The sequence below is a fragment of the Garra rufa genome, chromosome 18 (assembly GCF_049309525.1).
Source record: "Garra rufa chromosome 18, GarRuf1.0, whole genome shotgun sequence".
Taxonomy (NCBI): Eukaryota; Metazoa; Chordata; class Actinopteri; order Cypriniformes; family Cyprinidae; genus Garra; species Garra rufa.
In genome coordinates this window covers 43,894,028-43,912,337 of record NC_133378.1, presented here as the reverse complement: position 1 = coordinate 43,912,337, position 18,310 = coordinate 43,894,028, and the positions used below count along the sequence as shown (strand labels likewise).

Here is an 18,310-nt window from a genome sequence, read left to right as displayed (position 1 = left end):
AGCTGCCTGAAACACACACACACACACACACACACACACACACACACACACACACACACACACACACACACACACACACACACACACACACACACACACACACGTGATGGGACAGGATTGGCTCAACTACAGCTGTGAGAAAATCAGGCTTCGCCAAGAAGAGACGGCTGATCTCCAACCGGGCCACGCTCACCAGCCGCCTGACATTTGGATATCAGAGCCGCACACAGAGATAGCGGCCGTTCTCCAGATAACATTGTTGTTAGAGACACACATTTGCATTTGGCACACAGCGAGTGAAGGAGAGTGCGAGGCGTCGGAGAAAGATTCGTCGGCGTGAGATAACCTCTATCCTCCGTTACCTTTACCAAACCCACACACACTCCTGCTCAGAGAAAAGGTCAGTTCATTCATTCAGACCAACCAGACTCTGACGCCGCTGATAACCGGCAGACAGGAAGCGGTTCTGGTCAAACATGAGCCAATCAAACTCCCACACCAGAGTGGCATAAACACTCCCGCCTGCCCTCAGGACAGGAAACGCTCCCGCTGGTCACAGGAAATGCTCCCGCCGGCCACGGGTCAGCCGTTACATGTGAGAAAGAGACCGGTTTGGAAAAATAAAAGAGCCAAGAGATTGTAAGATTGTGAACACTAACTCCTACAGCTGGGCTTTAAAATACAGCTTTCTGGACTTTAAAGGGGTACTATATACGGATGCTCCGATCCACGTTTTTTGCCTCCGATACCTGGTGTTTGATATCGGCCGATTACAGATACCGATACCTATACCTAGGGTTTGATATCGGCCGATTACAGATACCGATTCCTATACCTAGGGTTTGATATCGGCCGATTACAGATACCGATACCTATACCTAGGGTTTGATATCGGCCGATTACAGATACCGATTCCTATACCTAGGGTTTGATATCGGCCGATTACAGATACCGATTCCTATACCTGGTGTTTGATATCGGCCGATTACAGATACCGATTCCTATACCTGGTGTTTGATATCGGCCGATTACAGATACCGATTCCTATACCTGGTGTTTGATATCGGCCGATTACAGATACCGATTCCTATACCTGGTGTTTGATATCGGCCGATTACAGATACCGATTCCTATACCTAGGGTTTGATATCGGCCGATTACAGATACCGATTCCTATACCTAGGGTTTGATATCGGCCGATTACAGATACCGATTCCTATACCTGGTGTTTGATATCGGCCGATTACAGATACCGATTCCTATACCTGGTGTTTGATATCGGCCGATTACAGATACCGATTCCTATACCTGGTGTTTGATATCGGCCGATTACAGATACCGATTCCTATACCTAGGGTTTGATATCGGCCGATTACAGATACCGATTCCTATACCTAGGGTTTGATATCGGCTGATTACAGATACCGATTCCTATACCTAGGGTTTGATATCGGCTGATTACAGATACCGATTCCTATACCTGGTGTTTTATATCGGCCGATTACAGATACCGATACCTAGGGTTTGATATCGGCCGATTACAGATACCGATACCTAGGGTTTGATATCGGCCGATTACAGATACCGATACCTAGGGTTTGATATCGGCCGATTACAGATACCGATACCTAGGGTTTGATATCGGCCGATTACAGATACCGATTCCTATACCTGGTGTTTTATATCGGCCGATTACAGATACCGATACCTAGGGTTTGATATCGGCCGATTACAGATACCGATACCTAGGGTTTGATATCGGCCGATTACAGATACCGATACCTAGGGTTTGATATCGGCCGATTACAGATACCGATACCTAGGGTTTGATATCGGCCGATTACAGATACCGATTCCTATACCTAGGGTTTGATATCGGCCGATTACAGATACCGATTCCGATACCTAGGGTTTGATATCGGCCGATTACAGATACCGATTCCTATACCTAGGGTTTGATATCGGCCGATTACAGATACCGATTCCTATACCTAGGGTTTGATATCGGCCGATTACAGATACCGATTCCTATACCTAGGGTTTAATATCGGCCGATTACAGATACCGATTCCTATACCTAGGGTTTGATATCGGCCGATTACAGATACCGATTCCTATACCTAGGGTTTGATATCGGCTGATTACAGATACCGATTCCGATACCTAGGGTTTGATATCGGTCGATTACAGATACCGATTCCGATACCATTTTTTTCATTATTTTTTAAGCCTCAAAAAACATAATTTCTTTACAACTGAATAAAGAAAGACATGATCATCTTGGATGATAAGGGGGTGAGTACATTATCTGTAAATGTTTGTTCTGAAAGTGATCTACTCCTTTAATTCCAGGGTTTGCTGTATAGTTCACAGCATAAATTTAATTGTCTATCCAAATAAATAAATACCAAATCAAACTGAACTGAGATGTAAATTGAATCGAATCGCATGCTTGTGAAGTGAAATCGAACTGAATCAAATTTGTCTCAATGCCCAGCGCTACTAACTCCTGCTCGCTAATGCAAACATCTAATCAGCCTTGATGTGGTGGAACCTCAAAACACAGGAAAGCATGCAGACGTGCTCAAGAGTCGGCTACGACACACAGTCCTCTGAGGAACAGGGTTCGAGTGTGTGTTCATAAATGAATGTGTATCGGTGCTCACCTTGGTGGCACACAGAGGGGCATTTGTGGTTCCTGCATCCCAACATTCGACCGCAGCTCATGTCACACGGAGGACAGTTTCCTGGACAACACTGCAAACACACACACGCTATCAGTGACACACAAACAGGAGCTGAGAGTGGATGTGACACTCATGAGTGTCAAAAAGATGAAGTGTGTGTTTGTTACACAAACCTTTCTCTTGCACTGGTGTCGGCTGCAGGTCCGTGTCTTGTTGCACTTGGACTCACACAGATATTCCTTATGACAGGGCATGAGTCTGCTGTAGCGGCCACAGCGACACGTCTTTTCAACTTCCTGCACACACACACACACACACACACACACACAGGTTAAGTTTACTCTAATCTTAGAGCATCACTTTCTGAGGTTAGTATTGTGTATTGAACCAAAACATGCCATCAGTGAGTACATTTACATGAACAACAATATTCTGATATTAACGCGATTAAGACAATACTCTGATTAAGAATCAACCATGTAAACTGAGATTTTTGATTAATTTAATTTGACTAAAGTCATAACTGAAGTAAACACAAATCGAATTAAGACAGGTGGAGTATTCCTGTTTCAGTCGCATTATGGAAGTTCAGTATACTGCCCTCCAAAGGCAAAATGCAGTAACTACGCCAACACTGAAACTGAGAAAAATGTCTTTAAAGTTTTTACGCCAGCTAGTCAAGCATGTTGACACTCCTGTTTCTCTGAAACGGGACAAAATTTAACCAGGAGCCACAAGACAAAACCGTCACAAAGTCCATTTTAAGCCTTAACTCAATTTTGACCAAATGTGTAGTTACTGTGCTTTGCCTTTGGAGGGCAGTATAGACATGACATACCTTAATCACACTATTCCCCTTGTGTAGGACTTTTCATCACATTTAGCGACAGGATACACACTAACGCTCTCAGCTGGTCGCACAAGCGTATGCTTTGGTTTCAGTTTTATTTATTTATTTATTTAATTTTTTGCTACAACATGGGATTAATCAATGCTCATTGCTGATAAATAGTTTGTCTTTTATCATTTATAGTTTTATGGTAACGTAGTTAACATTTTTCACCAGTATTTTTTGTGATTTTAATTTTGTGAACGGAAATTTCTCTTTTGTAATGTTTTGTAATGTGTGTGTGTGTGTGTATTGTGTGTGTGTGTTTACCTGTCGGCAGGTCTCACAGGCTCCTCTGTGGCAGCGCATGGAGCAGGTGTGTAGACCACACTCCAGTTTCTTCCCGCAGGTGTCTCCACAGGTGGGCACATCAACCGTACACGGCAGCATGCTCTCTGAACAAACACAGCACTGAATGAAACACACCGGAGCCCTGTGCAACTGCTAAATAACAGCATCCGCATCAACATGTTCAAGTGTGGAACGGTTTGACTGAGGCCTCAATCCTACTCACTTATATGAGAACTATTTTTGATTTTACTCCAGTCAAATCATAGAGATGTTTTTAAACACTTTTTAATTTTAAATGTGATCAATGTGATTTTATCAGCTTGATTCTACCAATCAAAACTTTAACTGTCAATCAATTAAACTACACTGCCGTTCAAAAGTTTGTGATCAGTAACAGTTGTAATATTTTTTAAACTTAGTCTGTTAAGCTTATTGAAAAAGGTAATATTATGAAATATTATTTCAATTTAAAATAACAGTTTTTTATTTTAATATACCTTAAAATAGAATTTATTTCTGTGATCAAAGCTGAATTTTCATCATCATTACTCCAGTCTTCTTCAGAATGATCAATGTTGGAAACAGTTGTGCTGCTTAATATTTTTTTAAAACCTGTGACTCTTTAATGAATAAAAAGTTCAAAAGAACCATTTTTTTTTTAACAATATAGTCTTTACTATCACTTTTTATCAATTTAACACATTCTTATTTAATGAAAGTATTAATTTTTTTTTCAAAGAAAGAAAGAAAAAAATAATTTACTGACCCCAAACTTATAGACTGTGAACAATACAAACAGTAGTGTATATTGCTACAAAATATTTCTATTGTAAATAAATGCTGTTTTTTGTAATGTTTTATTCATCATAAAATCCGTAAAAAAGCCATCACAGCTTTTAATAAAAATATTAATCAGCACAACTGTTTCCAACATTGATAATAAATCAGCATATTTCTGATTTCTGAAGGATCATGTGACACTGAAGACTGGAGTAATGATGCTGAAAATTCAGCTTTGAGCACAAAAATAAATTATATTTTAAAGTATATTAAAATAGACAACCACTATTTCAAACTGTAGTAATATTTCATAATATTACTGTCTTTTCAGTATTTTTAATCAAATAAACACAGCCTTGATAAGCAGAAATGTCTTTTTTTTTAACATTACAAATCTCTCCAATCCCAATCTTTTGAACAGCAGTGTATATCACTGTCATTTACAAACATGATTTCTCTGTTATTAACGCTTTAACACATTAGTTCTATTTTAAGTAAGGAAAGTAAATAACAGACTGCTGATAGGAATACCAGTAGATTTTGACCTTGTGTGGACATTTCTCAGGTCCCCATGAGGAAACAAGCTTATAAATCATGCACAATGAGTTTTTTTGAGGAAGTAAAAGTGTGCACAATCTCCTGTGAGGGCTAGGTTTAGGTGTAGGGTAGGTGTAGGGCCATAGAAAGTACGGTTTGTACAGTATGAAAACCATTACGCCTATGGAATGTCCCCATAAAACATGTAAACCCAACATGTGTGTGTGTGTGTGTGTGTGTGTGTGTGTGTGTGTGTGTGTGTGTGTGTGTGTGTGTGTGTGTGTGTGTGTGTGTGTGTGTGTGTGTGTGTGTGAACTTACTCGTCTTGCCGCAAGAACAGGAGCGATTTCCCGCACGAGGACATTCTCCACACACACCTGCGTGACACACTCGCTCACAGGTGTGATTCCCACAGGACAGCGGACGACCACACACCTGCACAAACACACAGCATCAGACAGATGTCACACACACACACACACACACACACACACACACACACACACACACACACACACACACACACCTCTGCACAGCTATCTTTGTGAGGACATACATTGACACAAATCGATCTCTAGCTCCTAACCCTAAACCTAACCCAATTATAACCTGATCCCTAAAATGTAAAAGTATTTTTTTTAGCCCACGGCTAAAAATAACTATTGTTCTTAAAAGTTTAATAACTTTTGAGTGTTTTGTATATTCCGAGGCTCCGTAGTGAGCGTGATTACGTCATTTCCTCAGCACTGATTCGTCAGATCAAACCAATGCATTTCGGTCCTCTGAGCCAAACAGGGACGATTGTTGATGCTTAGTCCCACCCCTGTGCCCTGATTGGTTCAAACTGTCATCTATTCAACCAATAAACAGGTTTTGATCTTTTGAACCACCGATTAGCTTGTTTCTTTAAAAACCTGAACAAACACAAAGTGAAAGTAAAGTGTCTTGCATGAAAACGTTGCAAAATAAGACATTTGTACGACAGCATTCTTTGAAAAAGCAGAGAAATACTTAAAATAGAGCCCTTTGACAAAACACAAACCAAAAACAAGACTGAAACAGCAGTATATATCTGATAAAGCACTGGAATTGAGGTCAATAGGCGATGTCCCGCTAAAATAGATTCAGACGCAGACTACAGCCAGCACATCCATCTATTTGGTTGTTATATTGTGTAACTAATTCTTATTTAGTTTGTAAAGATTATTTCTGTTGCACTCAGTATATTTCTCTCTCATTTTGTGTGTAGTTTGTGAATAATTTGCACAGTTTGTATTACTTTCAATTGTTTTCACTGCGTCCTACGCTGTTGCTGTTTATTGTTCATACTCAGATTAAGAATATATTTATCTGAGAAAGTAACTTTTTTCCTTTGTTTTGCTATTATTATGAAACGTTTTTGGACATATCTATATTGTCAATAAAGGAAATAGCCCTGTTTTCACTGAAACGCACCTGCAATAATATTGTAATAAATGGATATAACTTGCTTGGGGAATGTTATATATATAGACAAACTTTTATTTGGAAGTGTAAAACATCTAAATACAAATTTCTAAAGAAAACAAATTCCAAACTTCAGGAGTTTTTGTTTGCGTACACAATTCCTTAAAATTCTGGAAATTCACTCATTTTAAGAGAAAACAAAGGGAAAATTGTAATTTTAAATTAGCTAGACATAAAGTTCAAGTTCTTATGTTTATAATGACAATTTATGCTGACTAGGGGTGTGAGGAGATCACGAGATCCGATGCATCCCGTGAGATTGTGACGATATAATGGCAAAACATTTAGCAATGTTTACATTAGAGCTGCATGACTATTCCTTAAAATATCACAATCTCTATTCAAACACCCACGAGATCTTATTCATGAATGACAACGATTCAGCGATGTCTATTACAACTGTTTCACGCTCCACTGACGCGTACCATGTGAAAGATATTGAAGACATTCACATCTGCATTCTTACTGCTGCTGATTCAGAAAGAGCAACACCAACAGTCTTTTAACCACATAATCATCATTATGTCTTTGTTACAGACGTTTAAATAACAGAAGCACTGGGATAAAAGCTTATAGTTTGGGTATAAACACTTATTGTCTACAGTAGTGATCAAAACGAAAGTATCTTCTAACACGTGTAGTGTAACGTCTAATAGGTGGCGACAGTATTTGTCATTGAATCATACATTCAAGAGATTCCAACAGTCAAACAAGTCTTTATTAACTGAGACACTGGCTCCTTCATTTTTATTTATTTTGTTCAAATATAGACTTAAGCGATCAACATTCTGTCAGAACCACTAGTAAATTACGCAATTTTGTTTAGATTTCTAATCCTTTTTTTCTTCAGAATCTCCAGTTTATAAGAGAAAATAGTTTTTCAGTTTATCCAGAATGATCCAGCATTAGTTTACATGTTTATTACTGCGTATAATAGGGATGCACCGAATATTCGGCCACCGAAAATTTTCGGCCGAAAATGGCCCAAAAGTGCATTTTCGGTTTTCGGCCGAAAGACTTTTATCACCGAAACAACACGGCCGAAACAGTATGTTGACAAAAACAGAAACCGCAGCCTGCACGTACTTGTCTGAAGCAACACGTCTGCGGTGTGGACGTATTTCAGTATATCTGAGAGAAAGACCCTCGGATTGCGTTTTGCAAAACTTATAATGCCGAAATTTCAAGAGGGGGTGTGTCTGCAGTCGTGTGTTCAGCCAGTGATGAGAGCAGAGATCGGCGCATTGCATGCAGACAGATGGAGCTTTCAGTGAGTGAAAAACAATGGCTTTATGTTGGTTATATCGCAATATTTTAAAGATGTCTTTTCTACATACTGTATTTTTATAAATATTTATGTTTTAAACCATGGAGGTGAGCCAATGGATATCACACAAGCAACGTGAAAACTGCGCAATATGTTAAAGCGAAAGTAAAAACTGACAGTGCTTTCAGCATCTGACCTGCATTCTCTCAGAGACAATGAGAGACGATTATACTAAACATGCATCATATTCATTTAGCCCCCTAATATTTTTCTTGTGCCCCGAACATGGTGGGAAAAAAACTAAAAAGAACCATATTTTGTGTAAGGTTTGTTTTTGAAAGTCTGTTCTTGAAATAAAGCTCTTAATTTTCACTGGTGACTGTAGTGTTATTAGGGGTTAAGAAATACATAATTATGATTTCAGGTGGTCTTAAATGTGGTACTGAAAGACAGGAATTGCGATGAAACTTCAAAAGGCTATCCATTGAATAAATATGAGCGCTGCACGTTTCAAAGTCATTTGCTGTGCTGCTGTGTGTACCATTCTGACAGCGCCTCCTGCTGGAAGAGAAACACGTAGAGTTGCAATGTGAACTGATGGATCCACAAGAAATTTAACAATTTAAACAAAGGCTGTAAAATATATGTATGTTATTTAAGTAATATAATACTTGACTGATAATAATTGTTTCAATTAATATAATTGATTTATTCTTCATAACTTTAATATTAATTTATGCAATTGCAATGCCTTGATTTTAGTAAGATTAGTACACAATCATAGTTATAAATGCAATGGTACTAATAATTGCCATAATTCTTTTGGTGTTTCAGTTTTCGGCCTTGGTTTCCTCTTTTTCGGTTTTCGGTTTCGGCCAAGAATTTTCATTTCGGTGCATCCCTAGCGTATAATTCATTAAAAAAGTTTAATCTCATAAAGTACAAGTTCATATCAAAATGCACCTACCTTTTTTTTGTATTTTGTGTTTTTTTGTTGAATAACATACTATTTTCCCCTATATATTTAATCATTGAGTATTTCTTTTAAAAAGTTTAAAAATCTCGTCTGGTTCTCGTTCTCGTGAACCCAATCTCGTGTCTCGTCTCGTAAGATAAGCGTCTCGTCACACCCCTAATGCTGACTACAAGAATAAATCTGAAAAAACAAAGAAATGTTCATGTGCCTCAGGTGCTCCAAAATGTTGTAGGTCTTTAAGGGTTAAAGGGGTCTCAGAAAGTGAGGACCGGCCAAAATGTCCTCGCTTTACTCACTTTGTCTTCTCTCCAAAGGTGTAAAACTCAAATCAGTGGTCACAAAGATAGCAGTAGTAGTGCACACACAGACACACATCAGACAGCTGTCACAGACCTGGTCGCAGTGCCACTCTGGACTGGCGCAGGGTCTCTGGGTCCGCTGGCGGCCACACGCACACGTCTGTAGACTGACCCGCGGACACGCCGCACAGTCACCTGCGCACCAGGAGAGAACGAGAGTGACTGCACTGCTCCGTCTCACCGCGTATCTGAATACAATCATCCGTCAATGTGAGGCGTGATACCTGCGTGACAGGTGTTTGCACAGGTGTGTATTCGGCACGGAAGCGTCCGTCCGCAGATCTTGGCACAGCTCCAGGCTTTAGCGCTGCAGCGGCGCGGAACACGAGACGACTTCCCGCACAGACAGGAAACACTCACCATCTTCGGACACGGGGGACACGGACCTGAAACACACACAGAACTGAACATGCTACATCTATGACATTTAGCCAGCAGCGTATCTACAGTTATAGTTAGGGATGTAACACTCTCAAAATCCCATGATACAATAATATCGCAATACGAAGTCCACAATACAATTTAATTTGAATTTATTTGAATTTGAACATTTTAGCTCTAACCCATGTTGGAGCATCACAGCAGTCAAGTAGAGCGCTGCATTTCAGCCGAAAGTGAAGTATCATGTCGTTTCCACCAACGTGACGATTGTTTTTCTTCACCATAATTGATGGATGTCCCACGTGGGCCTGTTTTGGGCTTCTCCTTATTTGTATATTTTAGATATCCAACAATTATGGTGAAGAAAAAAAATCGTCACGCTGGTGGAAACGACACGAGATCGCTTTCGCTTTCACTTTCGAGACCGGCTCGGACGGCGTTTAGTGTCCTTCAGCGCAGCTGGAAGAGATCCGTGTTCAAGTGCACACAATAGGCTGAAACTGGCCACAAGCCCCAGAAAAATATATAACAATGAATGTGTCGTGGGGGAAAAGAGTAAGGACTTATTAGAATTATTTATTAATAAACAAGTGTACCAAAGATCCTGGCTTCATCTTCATCTGAAAGATTACTTAATAAAAGAGTTTTTGTTTTCGATTTGTTTTATTTCGTTAAATAATAACTTAAAGCTTACTATAGATATATTTATCATGTGTGTGAGGCATGTATTCACTGTGAAGTGCTCCTGTTCAAGAAAACGAGACGGCAGAAAGCGCATCATGTTTGTTTTCTTTATTTTATAAAAGCACTGTTTGTAACGTTTTGTTGAGTGCACACAAATAACACAGATGATTTTAAATAACTTCCACTGAAATAAAAAAGTGATGGCGCTGGAGCCTCCATGTCCTGCAAGTTGTGATGATTTGAGAAGGCAAATTGACTGATGATCAGTTTTCCGAGGGGCGCTGTTCATTAAAAAAAAAAAAAACGTATATAACTTAAACAAAAAAATGCTCCAAACGTTTTTTTATATTAACAAAATAAAAAACGAAACTAATTCAATCACTTTGCCATTACATACAAAACTGAACTATTTTAACAGCTGAAACCATAGTATTAGTTGTTTTGGGAGAAGGGGTTCTGGCTCGGGTCGGACCCATGGCCAGTAATTCTGATAAACTGTCAGACAAGGTCACTAATCTGAGTTCATAGAGATCTCACAAAGTTCCGTTATAATCAATAAAGCGTTCTAAACTACACAATGAATCTTTTATTTACATCGTGTCTGCACTTAGTCATGAGATGATTCAGGAGCGCACAAAACGCCACTTCATAAAAACCGAGCGAATTCTGACAAACGAATTGTTTGAAATCAACAGATATGTCTGTGATTGGCTACATTGCTCAACGCTGGATGTTTTGCCAGGGCTGCGTTCTCCGATAACGTTGTCTCTTAGCGTGCTACGAAGACTCAAAAGGTACACCTTAACTACAGGTATACCTTTCCTATGTGTGTTCTCCAAACTATACCTTAGGATATTGCTTAAGGTAAACCTTCTTAAGTGCGACCTTAGCAGGTGCTGTCCATGGTGGAGGTGCTGAATAGGTTGATATCGATGCCTCGGTGATCGATTATGCGCTCTTTCCTTCACAGCGGTATAGGTAAAGTATTGAGAAAAATTATGTTTTTTTTTATAAAGAAGCGTTTTAGAAATAGTACAAACTGCATTTATTGGGGCTCATTGAAATATGCACATGCAGAAATACATGTGTATGTGTTTCAACTTATTCTCATCATTTTGCGTACGAATAACACGACTTTGCAATAGTGTGTAATGCATACGCCAAAGTCCAATTTTGCGTGCATACGATACGCCAATACTTCCCATTAACTTCAATGGAGAGAGGATGCGTATAAATACCACGCATCATCTTTTATATTTTTATATACACTGGCCAGAGGAGAACTGGTCCCCCGACTGAGCCTGGTTTCTCCCAAGGTTTTTTTCTCCATTTCTGTCACCTGTGGAGTTTTGGTTCCTTGCCGCTGTCGCCTCTGGCTTGCTTAGTTGGGGACACTTTCCAGCGATATCGTTTACTATTTGAACTGAACTGACGATGATATCACTGAATTCATTGATGAACTGCCTTTAACTGAAAATTGATTATCTACAATAATGCGTTACTTATACACTATTGTGCTGTTTAAATACTGCAGTTGCTTTGACACAATCTGTATTGTTAAAAGCGCTATATAAATAAAGGTGACTTGACTTGGCACTGGGTGTAGGCTATAACAACTTAAGTATTTTATGTGTAAAATTTTAAAGTAAAGTAAAAAATGCAATTTTAATACTAAATCAGATTTTATATTAAATGTTCATATAAAATTTTCTATTTGTAATTAAACTGCGATGTTAAAAAGCTTTTTGCGTGGTGCCCACTAGCGGTATGAACCGTCAGCAGCGGTAAGGTATAGCTAAGAGCGCTCCAGACCAACCTTACGAACGTATGACTTACAGAAGGTTTACTTAACTAAGAAGGTTTCGGAAAACACATATTAACGATAAGGTACTTCTTAAGGTACAACTTAAGAACGACGTAGCGTTAAGGTGGTTTCGGAGAACCCAGCCCAGATCTTTAATTGCTTTTGCTTTCATTTGAAGGATTTTAGCAACGTCGCCCATGTGTATCTATGTGTGTGTATATATATATGTGTGTGTATATTAGTGGTGGGCCGTTATCGGCGTTAACGTGCTGCGTTAACGTGAAACTCTTATCGTGCGATAAAAAAAATATCGCCGTTAATCTATTCTCATATTTGGGTTGGGAGCTGGGTCTAAACTACGCAAGCTATGATGACTTTCACCTTGATAGTTTAACGCGGATGTATACCGAAGACTGTAGAATATGGTCGCGCGTTTACGTCTCCTCCGCCAAAACACAGACGGGGTCGCGTCGTCCTCCATTCATAAAAACCGAATCTACTATAGCGCGAAATGCCACGTAAATTCGTCGTTTTTTGGATTCATAAATCAAATGTTGGTCAGTCACTTAATTCAAATCGCGATATGGACTAGTGTATGTGAAAACTGAAATGCAAAAAGACCGTTTTAATATGAATCCGGTATGTTCCGTTTGCCTAGCTGTATGTATGCATTGCGGAGACGAGCTTTTACTACACGCATACTGAAACACACGTGACGCTCCCGCTAATTTTTGGCATTTTCATCTCACATGAACAGATAAACTCAATCTCCCAAACTGCTGTGAGTGTCACTTTTACCGTTTCATTTGAGAAAACTAGCATCATATCACACTGTATGACACAGAAACTTCATGGCAACCTGTCAAAATAAAAGTACGGTGTAACATGTAATGGGCTGGGTAGGTGTTGACGTTAAAAAAACGCAATCTAATAGGTAGAAAAAATAATTTCATTGTTAGTTAGTAAACACAAGTACATCTAATTGAACATAATATATTTTCATCAACAAATTATCATAGAACAGCTTTATGAGCTTTATGATCCATTCTCAAAGACTTTAAGTCATTATTTGGGTAGCACACATATTCTGAATGCCTTCAGCAGATTTCAAATTAGCCATTTTAATCTAGATTAATCTAGATTAATTCCAAGATTTAATCTAGATTAATCTAGATTAAAAAAATTAATCTATGCCCACCCCTAGTGTATATATATATGTGTGTGTATATATATATGTGTGTGTGTGTGTCTATGTGTGTGTGTATATATGTGTGTGTACCTGGATGGCACAGCAGCAGGCAGCGATGTCCACATGAAGGTTTAAACTCGCGTTCACACACCTGTCCGCAGGAATGTGGGAGGAGCCAGGGGTCAGGCACAGGCTCCGCCTCCTTCCCACAGTAACAGTAATATCGAGTGGGCGTCTGTTGAGGACTGTATTCGTACCTGCACTTGGGACTGACGGAGACAGAGAGGTGTGACGTGAAGACGCTCCATCGGTGACGCTGCTGTGACTAACTGAACAGAGACACTCACCATGGCCACGGGTGAGCTTTTTTCCCGAAATCCTCGTCGGTCACTGAGGACACCAGGAAGATGGAGTCTTTGGCCCATTTCTGAATGCAGTTGATGTGGAAAATACAATAACAGGCCACACAACTCCACACCTGAGACACGGAGAGAAGCGGTGAGCTGTGTCCAGAGTTCATACACATTCTCCATTTCAAAATGACATAACTTTCCAGACTCAAAATTACACATTGTATTTAACATAAATGGTTCATAGAGCATTATTTTCAGCTTTATATTTGATATAAAGTACAGTCATCTGTCAATATTTTATTTTCTCAGGTTTTTCATAGATTTTCTTAAAGAGCCCTTAAAAAGAATAATAATAAAAAATGCAAACTTTTATATGCACACAAGAAACTTTTTTTTTACATGCTTATGCATTACAATTTCTATTTTTGTATCACCTATTTCCTTTGTGCATCACTGCCACCTTACTATGAATAAAATGAGAGCATGGATGCACATGAATTAACAGAGATATTCTTGCTCAAAATTGGGGTTTTCTTACAGTGGTACCTCTAACAAAAAGGCCTAATGTTCAATTTAACACATCCTCTGTGGCGGATAGACAAAATGGGCTGATGGATCAGTGTGCTATATTGTCCTATATGCTAAATTTAATGGTTTCTTGTGCGCACAAAAAAGTCTATATATTTTTTATTTTTGCAAAGGTCCTTGAGGCTATGGAATACGGTGCTAATAACATAGTGAGAAAAAACTAAAATGCCTATAACATGCTTTTGCATAATGAAAAAGTGCACCTTAAATTTATTCAGTCGTATTTGACAATCACTAAACAGCTGCCATAAAACCTCAGTATTATAATAATATAAAACATTATATATATATAAAATATAAAATAAATAGGGGCAAAAGTCTGGAAACAGAAATATTTTTTCATACTCTACTTTCTTTTTTTACATACTTTTCCAGACCTGGTTTACTTAAAGCAAATTCCACATTAGGGCTGTGAAATTCATCAAAATTCAGTTTCGATTTAGATTTCGGCTTTAAACGATTATGAAAATACAATAATCGAGATAAAACGATTATTGCTCCCGATTCCGCCCCCTTTGTGCACTTTCGCTCCTCTATAAAAGCCCAACTTCAAATGCAAATCAGTAAAATCATGTAACGTGACTTGCAATGGGACGTGCTTGATTTTCATTCTTAACTGTTTACATTCATTTAATGTTTATTCAATGTTGTGTTTTTAAAAAGCAACCAAAGAGAATTTGCGCTGTTCTGTGTGTGCGCTCAGAGACGGACAAGTAAAGTGAACGTTTAGCTTAAGATGCGTATCTAAATGGCCAAATACAGGCAAATATACCGGCGTTTGGTGATTATTCGTGTAAACCTTCATCAGTTTTGTCTTAAATGAATGTAAACAGTAAAGAAAGAAAATCCGTGTGTAACAGTATATTGGATCCGTGCGGCTCTTAAAGTAATATTCCTTCTGTCGTCTCTGAGCTTAATGTTCATCAAACAACAAAAGACAAAGACTAAACCACTCGCTGCTCTTGACGGAGGGACTTTTGTAGTTTTTATAAGAAACAAAGCATGTTTAATTCCTACAGTGAAGACTATGCTGTTTTATTTTACATCCAATTAATTACATTAAATAAAAAAAACTTTAATTTGTACCCTTTTTTATTGTATTGCTATCTTTGGATTAATCAATCATATAAAGTGTCGGACCCAGTCATAATGGTGTTAGATAATCATGATTACAATATTGACCAAAATAATGGTGATTATGATTTTTGCCATAATCAAGCAGCCCTTTCCATACTTTTCCAAACCCTGTGGGAACCAGTGATGCGTGGATTGATCTGAAATGAGCGGGTGTCTGCGGTTATGAGTCATCCAAAATATTTGTAATGATATTCGGGTCGCGGTCGGTCGGGTCGTTTGAAATAAAGATGCCAATTCAACCTTTGTAATTTATATAGTACTAGACACAATCTTCTATGAAATACATACAGCTACACTTTATTGGCTGAATAATATTTACCTTTTGAATGTTGAGCGTTATTAACTGTTGAATAAATGCTGACGCGAGACAAAATCCCCGATTTCCAACACGTTGAACTGAGCAATGCCATTGTACCATTTTAACAGGCTACTTCTAAACGCATATAGCTCAGTAATGTCAGCTTTATGTATTTTCTGAGAGCGGGTGGGATTTTTGTTGGGAAAGTCGGGAGAGAGACGCTTCGATTAGACTGGATAAACACATGCTGCATCTTAATTGTTAAGAAAATGGTATTCCTAATAAATGTCTCGAATATTTTGATTATGTCCAATGTTTCTCTTTCTTTTTGGAATTATTAGACACATTTCACTATGTCTTTTCAAATGGTCTGTTTAATTTCCTTAATTATACAATTTCTAGCACTATTTTTAAACGTTTATTCAAGCAATAATATATAAATTATCTCATGTATATGCTTCTGTAAAACCAGGGATTAAAAACTAATTCCAAGTAAAAACTGTATTTTTTCTTTACATTTCCAGAGAGCGAACCGAACGAAATTAAACATGACTTAATAAATTCAAGGCTCTATAATTTCCTTATTCATTTGATACAACTATTATAGCTATACAATTAGTATATATAAAATAATATTATTTTGTCATATTCGTGATTCCTGAATTTATATATGAAAACTTCGTTTTGAAGTGCATTCGTTACGTTTGATCAAAATAAACTAATTCTTGATCATATTTAACATCGGAGAATCACTGGCATAATTTAGAGTACTTCGAAAACGAAACTATATAAAGGAAAGACTAAATAAATCACAACAACAACAATCTGTATTTTTCTTGTAATCAAGAACATTTATTTTGACAAAATTACCTAATTAATGCCGAATGATGTTTGACAGTGAGCGCATCTCCACCGCATATAATCGCTGCTGTCAGTCGCAAATATTAAACATGCGGGTCAGGAAGCGGGTCGGGTACAGTATTTACTTCTTTTTTTTTTTGCGGTCCGAGTTGCGGGCGGGTTAGTTTTGAAACGATAGGAACCCTGAGTGTTACTTATTGTGACAAGCCACTAGTGTTGATAGAAAATATCATTAACCTGATGGACAATCAATGCAAGAGCATGTGTTTATGAGTGTGTGTCTCTTACAGCCTGCGTTCTCCTGACAGACGCGATGCAGATCAGACACGTGACTCCTCCAGACTGACACACTTCATGTAAATAATGACGCGTTTTCTCCAGAAGACAGACGTCAGTGTCACCTGAACACACAGACAGACAGATCTCACATAACATCATCCAATCATCACGTCAGGGTTTTCAAATCTTTTTTAATGCCCTTTTTAATGCCATTTAAGGCCTTAATTTTCGCAAAATCAATTTAATGTCTTTTTAATGCCCTGTGGAAACCATGCACGTGTATGAGCGACAACAGTGTGGCGTCGGTACCTGTGTGAGAGGTGTACGGAGACAGAGCCGACTGAAGAATCTTCCCCCGCTTCCCTCCATCATCAATAACCTCATCCTCATCCTCAGAGGAAGAGCTGTACGGCTCTGTGGCCAATCGCTGGGCGGCCGCTTGGTTGGACTTCCTGATCTCCTCAAACCTGGACTGAGACGACACTGCTGACAAAAACAGAGACAGCCATCAGAGACACAATCAGAGTCAATCCCATCTTGACACTCTTCGAGGGGTTACACTACCTTTCACCTCACTCGTTCCTCTGACCTCTGACCCCGCCGCTCCAGGAGGACGCGCCGTCGAGGGGTTGGCGGCGATCTGACCTCTGCCCTGACCTCGACCCCGACCCCGCTGCCTCCAGGCCGGATCCATGACTCTGAGATCAACAGATGAGAACATGAAGGACTCAATCTGACAGATCACTGTAAAATCACTAAACAAACAGGGTGAAACCGCTGATATGAAATATAGTGTAAAAATCCCTGAAGAAATACCATCAAATCACTAATGGGTAAACTGTCATTGAAACATGGTAAATCAAGGTGAAATCTCACTCTAAACTACAGTAAAATCAGATGAAACAGAGCAAAGAGGTGAAACAAGGTAACTGAGGCTGAAAGTCCTGACAAAACACCGTAAGATCTGAGAACACAACTAACGTTATCTCGTTGATAAAAACGCTACAAGAAGATGCAAGCTTTACAGCGGCTGTGTGCCCGGATCTTTTAATTTGTGATTTAATAAATCATTAATTAATCATGTGACAATATGTGTAAAATGTTAAAAAAGATGATTTGATGTAAATAAACACTCTTACCTGCACGAGTCACTCTAACGATGAGCCTTGGAGTCAGCACGCAAGCGGAAGACGGCAGTGGCGAAGAGCATGATGGGAGATGTAGTCGTTACCCGCTCACAGTGAATTAGAAACCTCAGGTAAAAACGACAACTCCCATCAGCATTCAGAAAGCGTCATTCAAATTCAATGACACGTCTGTCTTTCATATTACCAGTCCGTCTTTAGTAAGGGGAGAAAATTATTTGTACATAATTGCATAAAAAAAAAAAACACACAAGCGCTTTCTAATAAATATATTGTGTAACTTGTAAAAAAAAAAAATG

General features: G+C 38.7%; 1 protein-coding gene across 2 annotated transcripts in view; it reads right to left on the bottom strand.

The window, feature by feature from the left end:
* Window positions 1–18,050, bottom strand: part of nfxl1 (nuclear transcription factor, X-box binding-like 1) — a 21,352-nt gene extending 3,302 nt beyond the window's left edge. Inside the window, exons 1-13 of one of the 2 annotated variants that reach the window (XM_073823555.1) lie at window positions 18,006–18,050; window positions 17,431–17,564; window positions 17,176–17,352; window positions 16,876–16,988; window positions 13,698–13,828; window positions 13,441–13,619; window positions 9,517–9,678; window positions 9,327–9,427; window positions 5,505–5,619; window positions 3,847–3,971; window positions 2,861–2,983; window positions 2,667–2,757; window positions 1–6 (exon numbers count right to left, since the gene is read on the bottom strand). The exon at window positions 1–6 is cut by the window's left edge and continues 115 nt beyond it. In XM_073823555.1, coding sequence (XP_073679656.1) covers window positions 1–6; window positions 2,667–2,757; window positions 2,861–2,983; window positions 3,847–3,971; window positions 5,505–5,619; window positions 9,327–9,427; window positions 9,517–9,678; window positions 13,441–13,619; window positions 13,698–13,828; window positions 16,876–16,988; window positions 17,176–17,352; window positions 17,431–17,560 — 1,453 coding nt within the window. In that variant the 5' untranslated portion in view covers window positions 17,561–17,564; window positions 18,006–18,050. The remainder of the gene's footprint in view (window positions 7–2,666; window positions 2,758–2,860; window positions 2,984–3,846; window positions 3,972–5,504; window positions 5,620–9,326; window positions 9,428–9,516; window positions 9,679–13,440; window positions 13,620–13,697; window positions 13,829–16,875; window positions 16,989–17,175; window positions 17,353–17,430; window positions 17,565–18,005) is intronic. The other variant, XM_073823556.1, reaches the window with a different exon arrangement.
* Window positions 18,051–18,310: the final 260 nt, after the last annotated feature.